The sequence below is a fragment of the Gavialis gangeticus genome, unplaced genomic scaffold, assembly GCF_001723915.1.
Source record: "Gavialis gangeticus isolate Ggan-Ray unplaced genomic scaffold, GavGan_comp1, whole genome shotgun sequence".
Classification (NCBI taxonomy): domain Eukaryota; kingdom Metazoa; phylum Chordata; order Crocodylia; family Gavialidae; genus Gavialis; species Gavialis gangeticus.
The window spans coordinates 53,510,072-53,528,710 of record NW_017729022.1 but is presented as its reverse complement, the minus strand read 5'-3'; the positions used below and the strand labels follow the sequence as shown (position 1 = coordinate 53,528,710).

Sequence of the window (18,639 nt, the reverse complement as noted above, 5' to 3'; positions counted from 1 at the left end):
CGGACTTGATGATCTGCTCAGGTCCCTTCCGACCCTACTAACTATGAAACTATTAAATAAATAAAAAATACAGATAAAAAAATACATAATAAACTACAAATATTATACATTGAAAAGTGCCTTCCCAAGGGAGGGTTAACCAAAGTTAATGGCTAAGGTGGCATACAAAAACGAAGTCTTTGATTCAATTTACATAATGTTGTTGGAAGGGCATCAGGGAAGTGGGAGGGAAGGAAGTGAGAGAAAGTGAAATAAAGATATTTTTCCTGGTAGAAACAAGGCAGTTTGTAGCATAACCACATGAAGGTATTTAGTTTTTTAGAAAGTAGAGATATACTGATGTTCTCCCATTATTATTCTCTTTTCTGAATTGAAATAGAATGACAAATACCTGATCATGAGTGAAATCTCCCACTAGCTTTATCTGGATGTTGGAGTTGCAAGAAATACAGCAGAGGATCCTGGCACTTTCAAAAGCCAGTTCAGGATTGCTGTTGCCATGATAAAGATACCTTTAAAATTTAAGAATATTATGACTGAACTGTTGGACACTCTAGAGCTACTACACAATAAAATCCAGATAAAAAACAGAACATGTGCACATCAAAATAATTTAAAATAAAATCTGAATAAGACAACATTTATGGGAAAGTTTTTAAACTGAAAACTACATTTTTCTTATATATGAACCCACAGCTAAAGCCGCTCACAACCAATAACATGAATTAAGAAGGAGAAGGACAAATCACTCCCAGAACTTCTGTTGCTTCCTCTAACCCCACGTTTCCCAAACTTCTGATACCTGGGACACACTTTACAGTATTCCGGATTAAAACTGGCAGCACACTTGAGTATTACATCTGAAAAGGTATATACTGTATTTACCCAAATCCACGACGGCTTCAGATTTAGGTTACCCCATAATAATTAGATTCGACAAATGGAAAATTGTAAACTGTTATAATTTTCCATATACAGAATCTAATTATTGGAAGGTCATCTTAAATCTGTCTTCTCCCATCACTGTGGCATGGAAAGAAGTTGTAGGGGGGGCAAGCAACCAGAAAAGCAGTGGCAGAGGCAGGGGCAGGCAGCCTGCCTTTTGTCCCCTTGGCCTGCCCCACCTCCATCTCCCCTCCTGGCATCTGCCCCTCTGCCACCAGCCCCACTGTTGCTTCTTACCCTATGGCAGCTCTGGCTCCCACCCAAACCAGGTAGGGACAGCAGCAGTGGTGGCAGCTCCAGCCCCCAGGGCAGACTGTGGCCAGAGCAACAGCAGCTCCCTTGCCACTGCAAACAGACAACACATTTATCCCAGAACAAAGCGCAAGTGTACAGACACCCATGTCCATTGTCCTGGGATAATTTATAAAAGAAAATCCCAGATAAAAGGTAATTTCAGATTATCCTGAGATTATATCAGTAAACCAATGGCAGAGAAGTAGTATTGCATTCAGCCACTCACTAAAACCTAATTAGAAGGGCTATATATGTACATGCCAATCTTGGGATATTTTTGTTCTGGGATAAACACAGGCACAATTTATCCAGAGACAAAAGCAACATCTGTTCCTAGCCAAACAAACCATTACTGGCCTAACCTATGATAATTCATGAAAAGTCCAGGGTAGAGAAATGAAAGTTACATGCAAGTGAGTAGTTAATTTAAGAGTTTTGAATTTCATGGAATATATATACAACTTGGATATGCTCAGATGAAAAATTTCAAGACAAATAGCATACATAGGCCCCAATCTTGCACTCAGATGTAGGCAGATGGACATTTCGCTCTGTTCAAAGCCCACTGACTTCAGTGAAGCTCCCTGGATATGCAAAACAGCCTGCCACATGGATATAGTTAAAGAATAAGCAATCCAGTAGCCTCTGTTCACATTCCAATCTTTCCAAAGCTTCCTCCCACCCAAGTGCTTTGGGCTTACCTGGCAATATTCACCACGTGGTCTGCCTTCTTAGTTCGTGGGTTGATTCCTTGCAGCAGCTGTTCAAGAGGTGTGACAATCAGGGAAAGGTGACTCTCCCGTAAAAGGTCCATGAAGAGAGTCTCCTTTTGCAGGGTCAGGTTGAGAAGAGCAAGGCAGTACTGTACTGCTTTCTCTAAGTGCTTCTTCCCTACAAATCACAGGCAAAAAAACAAAAATGATCAGCATTTACAAATCCTACTGCAATCCCTGGAACATCTATAAATGGGCCACCTGCGAACAGCTCATTTATTAAACTTTGTACCAGAACTATATCTTGAGAGCTGATAACTGAAATCAATTAACTCCCCACAGAAAATAACTTGTGTATGTGAAAAACAAACATATCTTCTGTTAAAGCTACGGAAAAATATCGAAGTCAAATCCCTGCTAGTAAACATTTCACTGGCATCTTAAAAATAAACTATAGGCACATACCTGGAAAGGGGGCGTAGGTATTAAGCTGTTTAACCCCTTCTTCCAGCAGACTAAGGGACAGTTCCAGCATTGGTGACTCATTCAGTAGATGATACATCAAATTAAATCCCGGTGGTTTATATGCTATTATTTCTTCTCCTAAAAGAGAAAAAAAAAGGGAAAAATTACCTATTAGTAGTTCTTTGTCTGAGATTTCTCCTTACCACATCACATGCATACAAACCAACCAACCACATGTCACAACAGCAGCTAAATGGATGCTATACATAATAATAAAGATGTATTAATATCACCTCAATGAAATAGAACAGAAGTTCTCAATCTTTTTAGACAGAATGCACCCTTGTTAGACCCAAGGCACCTCTCAGAAATGCCAGCTCTTAATCTTTCACTTGTTTCTGGACAATGGAAAAAACAATTCTTCTGTTGCAAAGAACTCAGGAAGAGTGAAATAGGGAAATGTTTTTAACAATATGAATTCCTATTTGAAATCTCTGGGTTTATTTCATGAATCATTCATAGGTATTTGCAAACCAAAAATGCTAACGTTGTGTGGCACCCCATATCACTCTTAAAAGGATCTCAGGACACCCTGATTGAGAATCACTGCGCTACAACATATTGATACTCTCACTGGTGTGAAATTCAAAGGTCATAATAAAACATAATTAGGAAGTAAACAAAAGAACTCCTGAAAATAAAGGAGAAGTCCAAGTTAATGCTCCTGGTTTATCTATTCTTATAGACAAGACAATGAAAAATAACGTAGAACATAAAAACTGAAGCTGAAAGAATACTTTTTCTTAGTCTGGAAGGCCTCTGACTTGCACAAGTCAAACTGCCTAACTCTCCATTTCAGTATTGTTTTTAATGGTTTTAACACTGCTGCGAATTAACAAGCACAGCCACATGAAAGCCATTGCAAAGAAATTTCACATGTAAAGAATCTGCAGTGCAACAAACTAAACACCTTTAACCAGCCATGTGGATGCAACGCAAACGTAGAGGCCAAACCCAAGAACAAGATATTAAAAAGCATTAATATCTCTCATTAAGTTCATTAAACTTTACAGAACAATCTAAGATGGACATCAGAATGCCTCTGCTGTGGCATTGGTCAGGCCGCAGTTGGAGTACTGCATCCAGTTTTGGGGGCCACACTTCAAGTGGGATGTGGGCAACCTCGGGAGGGTTCAGAGGAGGGCCACTCATATGGCTAGGAGTCTTCAGGCAAAACCCTATGAGGAGAGATTGTGGGCTGGATCTCTCCAGCCTCTGCAAGAGAAGGCTGAGAGGTGATCTTGTGGCTGCCTAAAAATTAATTGTGGGGGGCAGCAAGGAATAGAAGATGCTGTGTCTACCAGGGCATCCCTTGGAGTAACTAGGAACAACAGTCACAAACTGATCGACAGCAGCTTTAGGTTAGACATCAGGAAGAACTTCTTTATGGTAATGGTTGCCAGAATATGGAATGGGTTTCCAGGGAAGGTGGTACTGTCCCCTACCTTGGGGGTCTTTAAGAGAAGGCTAGACATGCATCTGGCTGGGGTCATCTGACCTCAGTGCTCTTTCCTGCCCAGGGCAGGGGGTTGGACTCGATGATCTGCTAAGGTCCCTTCCGATCCTAGCACCTATGAATCTATGTATCAGCAGTCCCTGCCACAAGTGAAGAAATAAACCTACAGAATTACTGATAGGTATAAAATATGGTATCAAGTTATTATCAGTAGTTGGCTAGTGCATCTATATAACACAGGTATAACCAAATTAATGTGGAAACAGACATCCACTGACATTTGTAAGATAATGTTATAGTTCTTCCAGTAAGAATAAGAAAATTGGCTCTTAATGAACAGGATGAATCAAAAGAAGTTGGAAAAAAATAGAAGAAGGTGGCCCAGCATGACTATCACTACACACTTTTGGTTTGAAAAAAATCAAGGGACACAACAGGATCACAAGATAAATTACAATCTGTGCTTACTGACCTTCCCCAACATTCTGAATAAAATGAAATGAAAAGAAAAGAATACACGCAGTTGATTAAATGCAACCAGCACTGAACATAACTACAAAACTCATGGCCAACTTTTGGCAAACATGATAATGGGAACCTACCACATTAATAAGTTAGTGTAACCTATCTGAATAAGATATATGGTAGTGCCCATTAAGTGCAATCTTCCTCACTGCTGACTTTTTTTCTAAGTCCTTGTGAGTTATGAAATTGCATATAGTTCACTCAAAAATCACTCTCTCACCTGCTCGCTCACCCTGGTGTATATGATTATGTGGCCCTGCCCTCTATAAGGTGAAGCTGGATCATGTTGCCTTGCACCTCATCTGCATATAAATTTTTGGAGCATCCCAGGACTTGTGACAATAACATCCAGTTCCAGTCACGAGAGGGGGGCACTAATTAGCACATGGATCCTTTGCGGGGCGGTATCTGAACTACATGCACATACTGAGCAGTGTTAAGCTGTGGGGTCACCATGGCTTGAAATGCTGATGACTCTGCTGGGACCCAGCCCAATGAACTGTGTAGTAAATCATAAGCCTCTGGCTTTTGACTAATGCCATGTGTAGTTTGTACTACATATAAGTAGATGACAAAGTGCCACTCAAAAGTATGGAGTACCTGTGCTAAAACTTGCAGCAATATCAAAAAAAGATAACACACATCAATTCTGGATAAACTAAGTGCATGGGTACTATATGCAAATTGCTACAGCCATGTTTAATTTCAAGGTCATTGTTTTCAAATTTGCTCCTCACTTTTATGTGCTCAAAGAGAGCAGGATCTGATAGTAAAGGAGTGGGGGCGGGGAAGGGCTGCCAGGGGAAAAAGTTTGGGGAAAGCAGAAAGCAAAGGGCTATCTGACCTCCCCCAGATTTAGTTTCCCTGCTGCAGCAGTGGAAGGAGTACAAATTCAAGACAAACCTCCAATAATTAGATTCTATACCTGGAAAATTATTAAAATTTATACATTTTCCATAAATAGAATCCAATTATTGGGGGGTCATCTTATAATCAGGGTTGTCTTCTATTTGAGAAAATATGGTAGTTCTTTTCTCAGTGTTGGGGATTCACCACACATCTAAAAATAAGTGGGTAGATTAGAGAAAGAGAACATCTCTCACAAAAGAGGAGGACTGTACCATAGCAATACAGAGGAAACACCACCTGCTCATCAGAATCGGAGACGTGCAAAAGCCAAGACCTAAAAAGCTGAGTTTGATCCTTGGCACATATTTTTAAGTCAAGCCTTCTTTTCTTACAACCAAGAAACTTACAGTAAATCTAGAAGCCAATTCTTTTCCCTACTGCCTTTCCACAGTTTCATTTTTAATTCATTCTTTTCTTCTGCCCTCTGTAGAAAAAGGGCTGGGGGAGACAAAAATACTTAAAAATAAGTAAATCTGGCAAGAAGGAGGAGGAGAAGATCAAAGATAAGAAGATCAGATGAGCTGGCAAACTGTCTATCAAGGCAGAAAGGTATTTGCCTCCTTGCATTCTGTCACCAACTAGTGATTTATTGCTTTAAGAAGAGATGGTTTCCTGCTGTGCCTTGAAGGGACAGGAAAAAATATATTCAATAAAAATATGCTCAAAATTCTGGTAATTTACATTTACATAATGTTTACTTTCTGAAGAAACCTAAAGTGCTTCTCAAATTATATGGGTGCAAGAGCTGTTTCACCCATTGCAAGATGAAAGGAAGCAGCTATTCAACAGTTTAGAAAGTTAAGTAAAAGAAATACCAACGTATATAAATTAATTAAAGTGCAGGACAAATTTTGGTCAGCAAAAAGATAACTACCTATTTGGACTTTTGGCCAGGACACCGGGACTAGCTCTCCCCTAAATCTTATAAACACATTACAGGATTTAACAATTGCAGAAATGCAGGATGTCCATTTTATATCTGTTCTGAAATTCAACCCCCTCCAGCAGCACATTGTGTTTAACTCTCAGGCTGAGGTGTCAATTCACCACAGACTCAAGAAAAAGAGCAGCCTACTGAATCAGCAAACACCATGTCCTGTAGTATGCTGGTGCTACCTGGATGTTTCCTAAGCCCTGACTCAACCCTGGCCTGCTTTCTTGAAAAATTTGATAGGACCACAGCACACAGGGGTAAAGACAAAACGAGAGTCAATCTTGTTTGATAGTAAATGAATAAACATATTAACCTTGTAACTCCACATACTGGTCCACAAAGTCATCAAGTTGAGGTTCGTAGTCTCTCAGCAGTTTGTAAAAAACCTCCAGAACCACCTCAGCTACTTCCCACTGTAAATGATCAACAATGGATTGAACAAAAAACAAAAAAAAACAAAAAAAAAAACTCACAAGGAATGTGGTTGCATTTTAAATCATCATCCCACAGCACCAGAAATTTGCAAGGTCAGAGAATTTGAAACAACATTAAAATCCTTTTTGAAATAAAAAGAACATCTTTTGGAATCTGAACTATAATGCATTTTATACAAGTTCAAAAACACACCAAAAAAGACGAAAATATGTACGATCATGCGTATTATTTGTAAACTTGAGCATCTGTAATGCACAGATCGCTATACTTTGTACAAAAAGGCACTTTTAGCAAAAAGAAGCATTGAGGACAGAAGCTCAAATTCCATACTTCGAGAAGCTAAAAATGCCAGATGAACACTAAATAATCTTGTGAAATAATCATAAAGAAAAGCTAAATTTAACCAAGAGAGGCAGATTCTAATTATTTAGGTTTGTGACAAAGTCACAAGGGTTCAGAAATCATCAGCCAATTCATAAAACAAACTCATAATTCTGCAACTGTTTACCTGCATTTTTCCAAGTGTTTAAACTAGCATAAGACGACACTGCCATCAGCATTTGAATGCCTATCATACCAGAGGAGTATAAATACCTAATGTAGCTCCCATTCTTTGTCTGCTTTGCAGACGTGGGGGATACTAGTTGGTTATAGCTTTGGTTTAAAGAATCCAAAGATTAAAACTGCTGGATCAAACTTAGGTAACACAGATCCTCAGAGCTCAGGGGCTTGGTGAGTCAAGTCAACTTAACACTACAGAACCCAGATGCAAAGACAGCTGTCTCCAAAAATATTTATTCAAAACTATAAATTTACCTTTTCAGCTGCTCTCCGGTAAGCTCTGGTGCGAAATCGGAGAAACACAGAATCTCTAAGGAACTGAAGATAGGGATCAAAGCCTGGTGGGCGCAATCCTGCTCCCAAGTTAGAAGGAAATGAACTCTCCACCAGTGTGCTGATGAGCCGGCAAAATGCACGGGTTAAAGGATACTCCTCACACCGGGATTCGATTTCATTCAATTCAACCTTCCCCAAAAAAACAAAACAGAAAAAAAAAAAAAAACCACCAAAGATCCAACTTAGAAAAGAACACTCATAGAAAAATAAACTACATCAGCAAATTGTCAATTAATATCATAAGACACTTAAAAATGATATGGTTTAAACAGAAACCCTCAAGAGATTGGAAAGTTCAGAGATTCATAAATGCTAGGGTCAGAACGGACCTCAGCAGATCATCGAGTCTGACCCCCTGCCTAGGCAGGAAAGAGTGCTGGGGTCAGATGGCCCCAGCTAGATGCCTATCCAGCCTTCTCTTAAAGACCCCCAAGGTAGGGGAGAGCACCACCTCCCTTGGGAGCCCATTCCAAATTTTGGCCACCCTTACCGTGAAGAAGTTTTTCCTGATGTCTAGCCTCAATCTGCTCTCCTGTCAGTTTGTGACCATTGCTCCTTGTTACCCCAAGAGGCACCCTGGTGAACAGAGCATCTCCAACTTCTTGCTGCGTCTCCCTAATGAATTTGTAGGCGGTCACAAGCTCACCTCCCAGCCTTCTCTTGTGGAGGCAGAAGAGGTCCAGGTCCCTCAGACTCTCATCATAGGGCTTGTCCTGTAAGCCCCTAACCATACAAGTGGCCCTCCTCTGGTCTCTCTCGAGTCTATCAACATCCTTCTTGAAGTACAGCACCCAAAATTGGATGCAGTACTCCAACTGCGATCTGACCAATCCTGCATAGAGGGGAAGTATCACCTCCTTGGTTCTATTTGTCATGCATCTGCTGATTCACGATAAAGTGTGGTAAGCTTTGCTGATGAAGTTGACAATAGGCTAGGCTGAATTTTGTTCCCACTGATTTACTGAAAGTAGAGATAAGCAAAGTTTGCAAGGTTGCATTCTAATTCTTTTTTAGTTTTAAAACTTTCCTACTTTCCTTTAGCACTTCATTATTTGAAAAGAAAGCAGCATAATAAAGTGGTGACAACTCTTACCCTTCTTAATACACTCAAGGGAAATTTTATTTTTATTAACAATACTATCTCATTCACCATTACCCATCCCCAAAAATAGAAATTAAGCCATGATTCTACAAGGAGATCAACATGATGTATACCTGCAGGCTCCAACATCAAGTCGTGTTAATTTCAACAGGGCTCTTTCCAAGCACAGAGGTCGTCTCATATACGTGAAATTATAGGACTGTAGTCTAATACACCACAGATACTCTATGCAGCCACCAGTTTTCAAACTTCAGACCTGGCTTTTTAGTATCTTTAAAAAGTATGCTCAGTAGCCCCTTTGCTTATGCTGAGTTTGAAGAAAAGCAAGTGGCCACAATGCATCAATTATACTCTGTGTCACTGCTCAGAAAAAAAACAGCTGTTTACTAGTCTTCCATTTTCCCTCTGTTTAAATTAATGCTATTTTTCTCAACAATACTTGTCAAGTAAAATTTGAAGATCTTTGTGGATTTTAGGGTATACTTAAAAGCCACGTTTTTACTTTAAAAATATGGCTCTTGCCTCAAAACTACCTGAGGTAGCCTGACAGAGTGTAAGCAGAGATAAACTAATACATTCTTAGAGGCAGGACCCAAACTCACCCTACCTTCTTGTTGGTTGGGCCAAACAGTCACAGCGTGTTACCTCAAGCCACCCACTTACTCTAAAAACCAAGCTGCCTACAAACCGTCTGGTTTGCAGCAAAAACCAGTCCTACAGCTCATGTGCACACACACAGATGACTTTTCTGTCTCATCCACTCGTTCAAAACCAAAATTTTACCCTGAATAACTAAATATTTTCTGACAATTGCTGCCAGACATTAAGTGAGATCAACTATGACCCAGTGATATCTGTTTGGGGAGGATCCAAGCCATAGTTTTTGCACCAGCTGTGTGCAAACTGAAGTAAGAAGAATGGTAAAATATTGATGTAACCTGATCTTTTTAAAAGCGGGGGGAGGAGGGGGGAGGAGTAGTAAATGGGGAGGAGGGAAGGAGAAAGGATTGTATTTTTTATTTTCAGGAATGCCTTACTCAAATATAGCCAGGCTCAAATATGGGCCAACAGCCCCACCCCAGACCTTCATGAGGGACAGTAATTTGTAAGACAATCTCAGAAACTACATGGATTTTAGAACACAGAAAAATGAGACGTTAGACAGCAGATTAGTTTCAATCTTCGTTATCATGGTGCTACCACCCAATAGCACTATAATAATAATACCATCTGATTAAAATACAACTTTTTGCAGGCATTTTGAGAAGATATTTAAATTCAGAGGAAATGGCTGAAAACAAGCAAGATATCTATGAATTGTCTATGAACTACCTTACATTGCTCCACAGCTAATGACTGCACAAGACAGAAGCAATAAGGAAAGTGCAGAAATTTCTGGCGCACAGCCAGGCAATTCCCACTCTCTCTCGAATTCCTAGAGGCTATACTTTAACATTTAACTGAGTTTTGCTTTTATTAAACTCTTAAATTAATGAAGGAAAGTAGTCATATCCTGTCAAGCATAGGTGACTATGGCCCCCTCTACACATTACATGCATCATACAATTAACTGGTTAACTGCACAATTACATGCAAAGTAGCTATCACATGCAAAGACCAGCTACACATGCAAAGTAGCTACGACATCATTAAAAGATCTAACCAGCTATAAAGGTAGACCTCAGAAATGTGTATTAACTTTATATCAATCTTTAATTTGCACGTGTTGTGGGGTCTCCCCTACAGCTGGGAGTCCTGTCAGGTGATGGGTCTTCCAGCAGGGTGCTCTATGCCCAGCTTGAAACCCCAAGGGGCCTGAAGGTCACAGCTGCTGCAATCTTCCAGGCTCCGGGGTGCATGAGGCACCCCCATGGTCAAGAGCCCTTCAACTGAGGAGGCTCCCAGACATGAGAGGTTCCTTCTTGCTGGTAAAGAGGGAGCCTGGGATCAGGCTACCCCTGTACTGGCAGTAAGGCATGATAGTATCTAATGCACAATCCCATGATCACACCTCCCACCATGCACGTGTGGCATGGCAAGAGGCACAAATGTGTGGATCATACATTAGATCCCATCACACCTTTACCTGCAAGTATACAGGGGGCTCATGACTTCCATTTCAAGACTGATCACAGCTGATTTTACATGGCTTAAAATAGAGCAATTGAGAAAAAAACCAAATACAGTGAGAATCAACCTAACAGAAACTTACAGGAACTATAACCATATGGGAATAGCTTGAGAGGAAGAGAGAAAACAGCTTTTATTCCAAAGGGAGTCTCACTGACTTAACAGCAGATACAACATGTATAGCTTCTTCTGCTCTTATCACTACAAAAATCTGAGTGATTACCTAGTGGAAGGGAAATCTTACCTCAATGCCAATAGCTTGCCTCTGCCCTGGAGTTCTTACAGTCTGTAAAATCTGAGAGACAGAGACAGAGAGACAGAGAGAGAGAGAGAGAGAGAGAGAGAGAGAGAGAGAGAGAGAGAGAGAGAGAGAGAGAGAATGTATTGCACATAATTACAATGTAAGCTTTAGCCATTTCTGTCAATACAGGTTTCCCTCGATTTATGCAGGTTCTATGTATGCTAATTCACTACTATGCGCCAATCACCCTTTTTCTACCCAGAATTCCTTATATGCGAGTTAAATTCATTCTTATGCAATTGGGGCTCCAGTTATCCCCACTCACCCCAGACCCTGGGCTACACCATACCGTGGTGCAGGCAGGTGGTGTCAGCTGCTCCGGGGTCTGCTGCAGCAGGTGGGGTGAGTGGGGAGAAGTGGAGCCCCAGGAGGTTTGGGGCATGGTGCGGCCCAGCTGTTATAGCCAGCTGGTGTTGGCTGCTCCTGAGGCCGCTGCAGCAGGGGCTGGGGTGAGCAGGAAGAAGCGGAGGCCCTGGACTGCAATAGGCAGCAAGGCGGTGGGAACAGTGAGTGGGTGCGGGGCTCAGGGGAGGAAGGCACGGTTGTTGCTGCTACATACCCTCCCCCGGAAGGGCTGTGGGGGCTGCACCAGACTCTTCCCAGGGGGGCATGGGCCCCCAGTTCTGCGCACGGGATACAGCAGGCTGCTGCTGCAGGCTGGGACCAGCAATGTGCAGGTTGTGGGGGCTACAGCAAATTTTGGAGTGACAGCAGCCGCCTCCCACCTGCAGCACCAGAAAGAGCCTAGTGCCGCCACCGGCCCCAGCCTTGCCTGCAGGAATGAGGCAGTGGTGCTGGGAAGGGGGCTGCTGCCACCCCAAAATTCACCGTAGCCCCCACAATCTGCTTGGCGAGTGCTGGGAAGAGCCAGGTAGAGCTGCCAGGCCTAGCCCGCAGCAGCAGCCTGCTGTTGTCCCACGTGCAGATTTGGGAGCCTGCACCCAACTGGGAAGAGCCCAGCACAGTCCACCAGCCTGCAGCCCCCACAGGGGGTACACAGCAGCAAGAACCATGCCCTCCTGCCCTGAGCCCCGCACCCACTCTCAGTTCCCATCGCCTTGCTACCTACTGCAGTCCGGGGAGCTGCCAACAGACTGTGCTGCACCCCTCCCCTAGTCCCAGCCTTACTCTCTCCCTCCCTCACCACCATGGAAACATATCCCTATCTGTTCCATTGTAAACTGGGTTCACTTTATGCTAATTTGATTTATGCGCTGTTCTCCAGGAATGCATGTACTGCATAAATCAAGAGAAACCTGTACTAAAAATGCTCTGTATGAACATTTTTCCAAAGGGAACAGAGGTTTTGCGGGTTTTGCTTTTTATAGTCCTTCATCTGTTGAAACACTGATATTTTTCCATCCTGGAAGAATAGACTATATCTATATAGGCTATATATCTATCTATATCCATAGACTGTATCTAACAAACTTTAATTAAAGCACCCCTGCTGCCATTTTTCAGCATGGAGACACTGATGGATGTCATGCTCCACGCACTTTAATTAGAGCATCTCTTGGAACAACTCTAATTAAAGCACTGCCCACCCATGCCCTGCCAACTCCCAGAGCACATGTATAAACACCCATAATGATCAGCAGGGATCCTGGCTTTCTCTGTTAAAAAAAAAAAAAAAAAAATCACACATTCTTATTTAAAGAAAAGAAAGAAAGAAAGAAAAAAAGCACAAAATCTCTGATTAAAAAACCCTAAATTTGCATTTTTCTGTGATTAAAATGAAATGCCACGAGAGAGAGAGGTGTTTCATTTTAATCACAGAAAAATGCAGATTTGGGGGTACACACACACACACACACACACACACACACACACACACACACACAGAGCACCCCCTGCCTGATCATCCTCCTCCTGCTCCCCACCACCCCTCACAGGCTGAAACTTTGCCAGCCTGCAAGGGGAAACCCACCTTTTGCTGCATTTTTCTCCTTTACAGGAAACAATCCAGGCTTTTTGTCCTTAAAATGCACATCCAGGTTTTTCTCCATATTTTACCATGGATTTTACCTTGTTTTTCCATGGAGAATGGAAAACCTGGATCCCTGCTGATCACAATCTCCTGATTTCTAATGAGAATACTATTTAATGTGGTAGCTAACCTTTTTGGCAGGCAAACCACAAATTAAGCCCTGCACTCTCCCTAAGTCCCATTTTGTTCCCCTTCCCCACCTACCACTGTGCTCTCCTATTCACTGCCCTGCCAGATCTGTTGGTCTGCTTTCTACTCACTGCCCTATTTGCTGCTGTGCTGCCTGCCCTCTCTCTGATCTGCCATGTGTCACACACAGAGGCTGCCCATGCCATCTGTGGCATATGTTTTGTGGGTTGGGTACCCCTGATTTAAGGACTCACTGATCCTTGTGTCTCCCAAGCAAAGTCAAGAAAAGGGACTGGTTTCTGTCCATTTCCTCTCTCCAAGAAATGAAAACAAGCTACTGTCATAAAAAACTGTGTTAACATTAAGATGCTGGCTTGCTTTCTATTAATACTAAGTAACACAAGTAGTTGTATTTCTGATACTGCTCCTTTGCACTCCAAGAATGAGGGACATATTCAGTATTCCCAACCTGAAGTGTTCAAAAAGCATGATTTTTAAACCAATGATCATTTGGATTATTTTTATCTCCCTCGGTTTCTAAACCTTTAGAGTTCACTCTTACAATTTTTTCTCTGCATTCATGAACGATAGAAACTCAAAAAAAACCCTGAAGCTGAGAATATTACGTAGCTGTAAAAGACTCCTGGGTCTTTGAGAAAATACCTATTATCACAAGACTTGCAATAAAATCATATCAGCTGCATGTGCAGATATGAAAACCTTGAAAGTACCGTTCTACTCTGAAAAAATAAACAAACAGAAGTGGTTCTTTCTTATTCTGTCCTCCATATGTGTTAGTCATATCTCATGAATTGGATGAGTATAACATGGCAGAATGTGACTTGCAAGACTATTAGTACTAGTGACAACTGAGGAGGAAGAAAGATCCCAGCTTGTCTCTCAGACTCCCAGTTGAATTTACAGGACTGGCAGTTAGAAAATAAATTGAACTGGAAGCTAATTATAATTGATATGAGATTTCTGTGCTGTAAAAATATGGCATGCTGCATTTACACAAAATCAAGATAATGTTTCCCCTACCAAACAGTTCTTTCCCCCCAAACAAGGAGGAGGGGGAGGCTGATCTTAGATTCAAGTACCTGGGTGACGCAGGCAGTGGCTCTGCTACAACTGTGGCCACGAACTCAGGGTCGGAGCCACAGCTGAGCCACTGCCTGCCCAAGGCTGAGGTGGCTTGTGCAGTGGAGGAGGGAGTGTACAGCACAGGAAGTGTAGGGGAGGCTGCACCACCTGCCTCACACCCAGCTTGCCCTATACCTCCTAAACAGCCTGCCTTCCCCCACACCTGCCTTAGCTTGTGCTCCAGCTCCAGTCCCAGCCTGAGCTCTGGGAGCCTTGACCCAACCTGAAGCTGCTGCCCCTTCTTATCCCTGGCCAGGCAAGGTGAGTCTAAGCTGGAGCCACCACTGCTGTTGATTGTCCTGGAGCTGCAGCAAAGCAGAGCAGAGGAGAGCAGAAGAAGGCCAGTAACAAGGGGTGGGTGTACACAGTGGGGCGGCAGGCAACAGGCATTGGGGGGGGAAAGGTGGCAGGGGTCAGACACAGGCATAGGTGGCAAGTGGAGGGGAAGTAGAAGCTGGAGGGGCAGGCACAGGGATGGGTGGCAAGGGCAGCAGGTGGGAGCAGGGGGTGGAAAGGCATGGTTGTGGTACAAGCACATGGGGTGTGAGGGACAGGGGGGCATGAAGTGGCAGGGCAGCCACCGGGGGGGCAGAAGGAGGGGTGGTGGCAGGGGTCAGGCAAAGGTACAGGGGAAAAGGAACTGGAGCAGGCAGGAAGGGAAAGGGGTAGGTTTGGCCCCACACTCCCCACCATTGCTTTCCCTACCACAGCTGTCTGGGGACAAATCAAAACAGTCTTCACTAATCATATTATATCCATGGAAAAGTGTACATTTGTTATTTTATAATATATATATTTGTTATAAGAAATGGGGAATCTTCCATGGACAGAATGTAAATATGGCAGCAAGGGGGGGGGGATGTCTTAAATTCAGAGTCATCCTGGATTCAGGTAAATACAGTATTTTAGAATCATCTCAGAGTAGATGTGCACTAAGATTCCTACATCCATCTCTTTTTCATGGTTTTAAACAATCTTCAAAATAAAAGCAACACGAGTTTAATATCTTTTAAATCACTTATTGGATAACTTAGGAAAAATATATATTACAGCTACAAGGTAAGAACATAATTTAAGAATACATTAGAATTCAAGCAAGACTCATACGCTACAGTGCTAAGTAATTTAGAAAATCCTAAAATACCTGGGTGTATTCCAGCGATTGCCAGAGCGAAGCAGCAATCTCAGGAGATTTTCCAAAGGCAGTGAGAGTCTCTAATAACTCTGCTTTCAAAATGGGAGGGATGCTACATTGCAGAAGTCCCAAAATGACTACTATAGGGGTCCACTGGGGGTGCTCACAAAGGGCCAAACGAGCATTCTCACTCTGTACATCAAACAGAAAAAGAAAAGAAAAAATATATGCTGGTTATCACTGTTGCTTGGAAAAGCCTTACTATTTTGCATAATCTACTTTGTATGACTTAGCACTGACAACAGCTGCTTATTAGCTGAATGCACTGAAGAACTAGGGAAAATGGAGTATCACTCTAATGCAAGCACTATTTAAAAATAAAAGAGCCAGCTGAATTTGACCCATGAATCATCTGAGGCAAATGTCTCTGCTACTGAGTTATATACAAACAAAGGTCTATAAACCAATTCAAATAATTTTTGCAAGACGAGATACAGCAATGGATTAGCAGAACAGGAGAAATAAAAGTATTACTTACCCACTTTACTATAGTAGTTGTGAGCTGTAAAAATGCAATCAGTCCATCTTGCTCCTTCTGGGTGATGCCTCGCAGGGGAAGATGACGGTATTGAACACTGTCTGCACTTGGCAAGTCTTTCCTTAAGTGCTCATGATACAGCATCAAGGAGTGGAAAAAATGCTCCCAAGACACAGGGCTCCCACCTGCTCCTTGGATGTTTTCAGCTAGAAAAATATCAAATTGATTATTAAAAACTTTTGCCCTTTTGCATGTGGCAACAGAGGTAAACTTTAAAGGAAAAATCTAACTGCCACTCAGCCCAGCATTCTGGAAACTCAAGTATCAAGAAATCATCTTTCTGTAGATAGGGTGACCAAATGGCCCAGATTGGCCAGGACAGTCCCAAATTTTACAGGCTGCCTCAGCACCCCAGCCACTGGAGAACATGTAAGCAAAAGTCCTGGATTGGGCTGTCCTGCCTAGCCCCACTCCTAGGAGCTGTAGGGTGGAGTGTGTGAGTGTCTGCACGTGTGTGGCAGTGGACAGGGCTGGAGCAGCTATCAGGACTCATTGGGAAGCAGGGTGCCTTTGTCCCTGGAGCTGGTGGGGTACAGGCTGGAGCTGGGGGCAGTATGCCACCTGGGCTGGGGGCCTTGCATGAGCTCCATCTGCCCCATTCTGGCTCACAGTTCTGGCCCCATTGCATCACCAGCAGCCACATCCTGGCTGTGCACGTCAGGGCCAGGCCAAACTCATTACAGGCGCCATGCAAAGAGCCCAGCATGGCCCAGCAGTGCCCTGCCCTAACCAGGGAGGGGGGGTGTGAAGCCAGAGATGGCTGCACCTGCCCAGCCTGGAGGGGGCATAGCCAGAATGTGGCTGCAGGTGGCAGCACTGGGCCAGACCCATGAGTCAAACAGAGCCCATGCAGCACCCACAGCCCAGTCTGCGTCCTGTCCCTGATGAGAAAAGGCACCATGGTCTCCAGTGCATCCCAGCCCCAGCCTGCAGCCCCCGCTCCAGTGACAAAGGCACCACACTCCTGACATCTATTCCAGCCCTGCCCGCTGCCACACAGTGCCCCAGCACACGTGTGCACGTGCCTGTGTGTGCGCATTGGCACACATCCCAAACCCAGTTTTCCCTAAAATAATTATAGTCGTACTAACTATGGATAAAATGCTATTCATTCTTTTTGATAATGCCCACAATGTCCTAAGTGCTTTCAAACCATTCAAAAAGTGAAATCACTTGCTCTAAGAAAACAGAAAAAAAAGATAGGAGTATGCTACACCTAAAAAACTAGTCTTTCCCTCTTCCATTTATAAACTTACCACCCTATATTCTACAATGGAATGCCAGAATTGAGAAAGTGATTGCAGCTTTCAGTTCAAAATCAAAATAAAGCGGGAAGAAAATAAAGTTTGATAAGCTGGGTGCTCAGTTTTGCTCTTTTCTTTCATAGCTATGGCATTATTGATATGGTAAGCAAGTAAAAACTAAGTTTCTTGTGCTATGAATCAAAACTTATTTACATTTTAAGCATTACAATACTAACCAAGTAGTATTTTTGACCTGACAACATAGCATGAAAGCACAGCTGACACTAGTGTCATATACTGGGCTTCTATATCACTATGTCAAATAATCTACGTGGCCAGTATTTACTAACAAGAGAGCTTTGTCATGTTATACTCAGTATATCACAACACCTGTTTATCTTACAAGTATAGCTCGTTTAAACATGTTACAAGAGTGAATTAACTCAAACTTCAATTGACATAACTTAATTAGTATTTTAAGGCAGGATACATTTCAAAGTGAAGTCCTGAGTTTCATCCATGATCGCATGATTAACAGTAACTAACCAAGTATTAAACCACAATAAATCTCATGCAGAACTCTACTGGCTACCTTGTAGAGCAGGGGCAGGCAATTATTTCGGGTGGAGGGCCGCTTACCGAGTTTTGGCAAGCTGTCAAGGGCTGCATGGGTAGCCCTGCCCCTTGACAGATGCCTCGCCCCCAGGTCACCATCTTGGGACCAGAAGTCCCTCCTGCCACCCCCCAACCTTTGTCAGCAGATGCCCCTCCCTTTGCCCCCAGAAATACTCCTTTCAGCAAGGGGTTTTGCCATCTCAGAACCAGAAAAACACCAAATTATATTCTAAAAATCAAATATCTACAATATTCATTAATTTGATTTTAAAAAACACATGTAAATCAGGAAAAAGTGTTTGTGTAGTGTACATAGAGGTGATCGTACAATAGATTAAATTAAGTCTTACTCTTTTATACTGTGGGTGTGGATGTGTGTGTGGATGTGGCGGTCTGCATGTGTGGCAGTGCAAGGGGGGGTGCATGTATATGGTGGGGGGCACTTGTGGGACTCACCCTACAAACACACGCATGCTCTCCCTCCCTCATTGCACACACACTGTGCTTTCCTCACCACACAAACAAACACACACACACGCTCACTCTGCGTGCTTTGCTCACTACACAACAGGGGCGGGCAATTATTTCCGGAGAAGGGCCACTTATTGAGTTTTGGCAA

The 18,639-nt window shown here is 42.8% G+C and overlaps 1 protein-coding gene across 1 annotated transcript in view; it reads right to left on the bottom strand.

The window, feature by feature from the left end:
• NUP205 (nucleoporin 205) overlaps positions 1 to 18,639 on the bottom strand; it is a 91,899-nt gene that overhangs the window by 37,299 nt on the left and 35,961 nt on the right. The window contains exons 12-19 of the mRNA XM_019514991.1: positions 16,102 to 16,307; positions 15,573 to 15,755; positions 11,110 to 11,160; positions 7,553 to 7,762; positions 6,615 to 6,714; positions 2,418 to 2,555; positions 1,941 to 2,130; positions 392 to 512 (exon numbers count right to left, since the gene is read on the bottom strand). Coding sequence (XP_019370536.1) covers positions 392 to 512; positions 1,941 to 2,130; positions 2,418 to 2,555; positions 6,615 to 6,714; positions 7,553 to 7,762; positions 11,110 to 11,160; positions 15,573 to 15,755; positions 16,102 to 16,307 — 1,199 coding nt within the window. The remainder of the gene's footprint in view (positions 1 to 391; positions 513 to 1,940; positions 2,131 to 2,417; positions 2,556 to 6,614; positions 6,715 to 7,552; positions 7,763 to 11,109; positions 11,161 to 15,572; positions 15,756 to 16,101; positions 16,308 to 18,639) is intronic.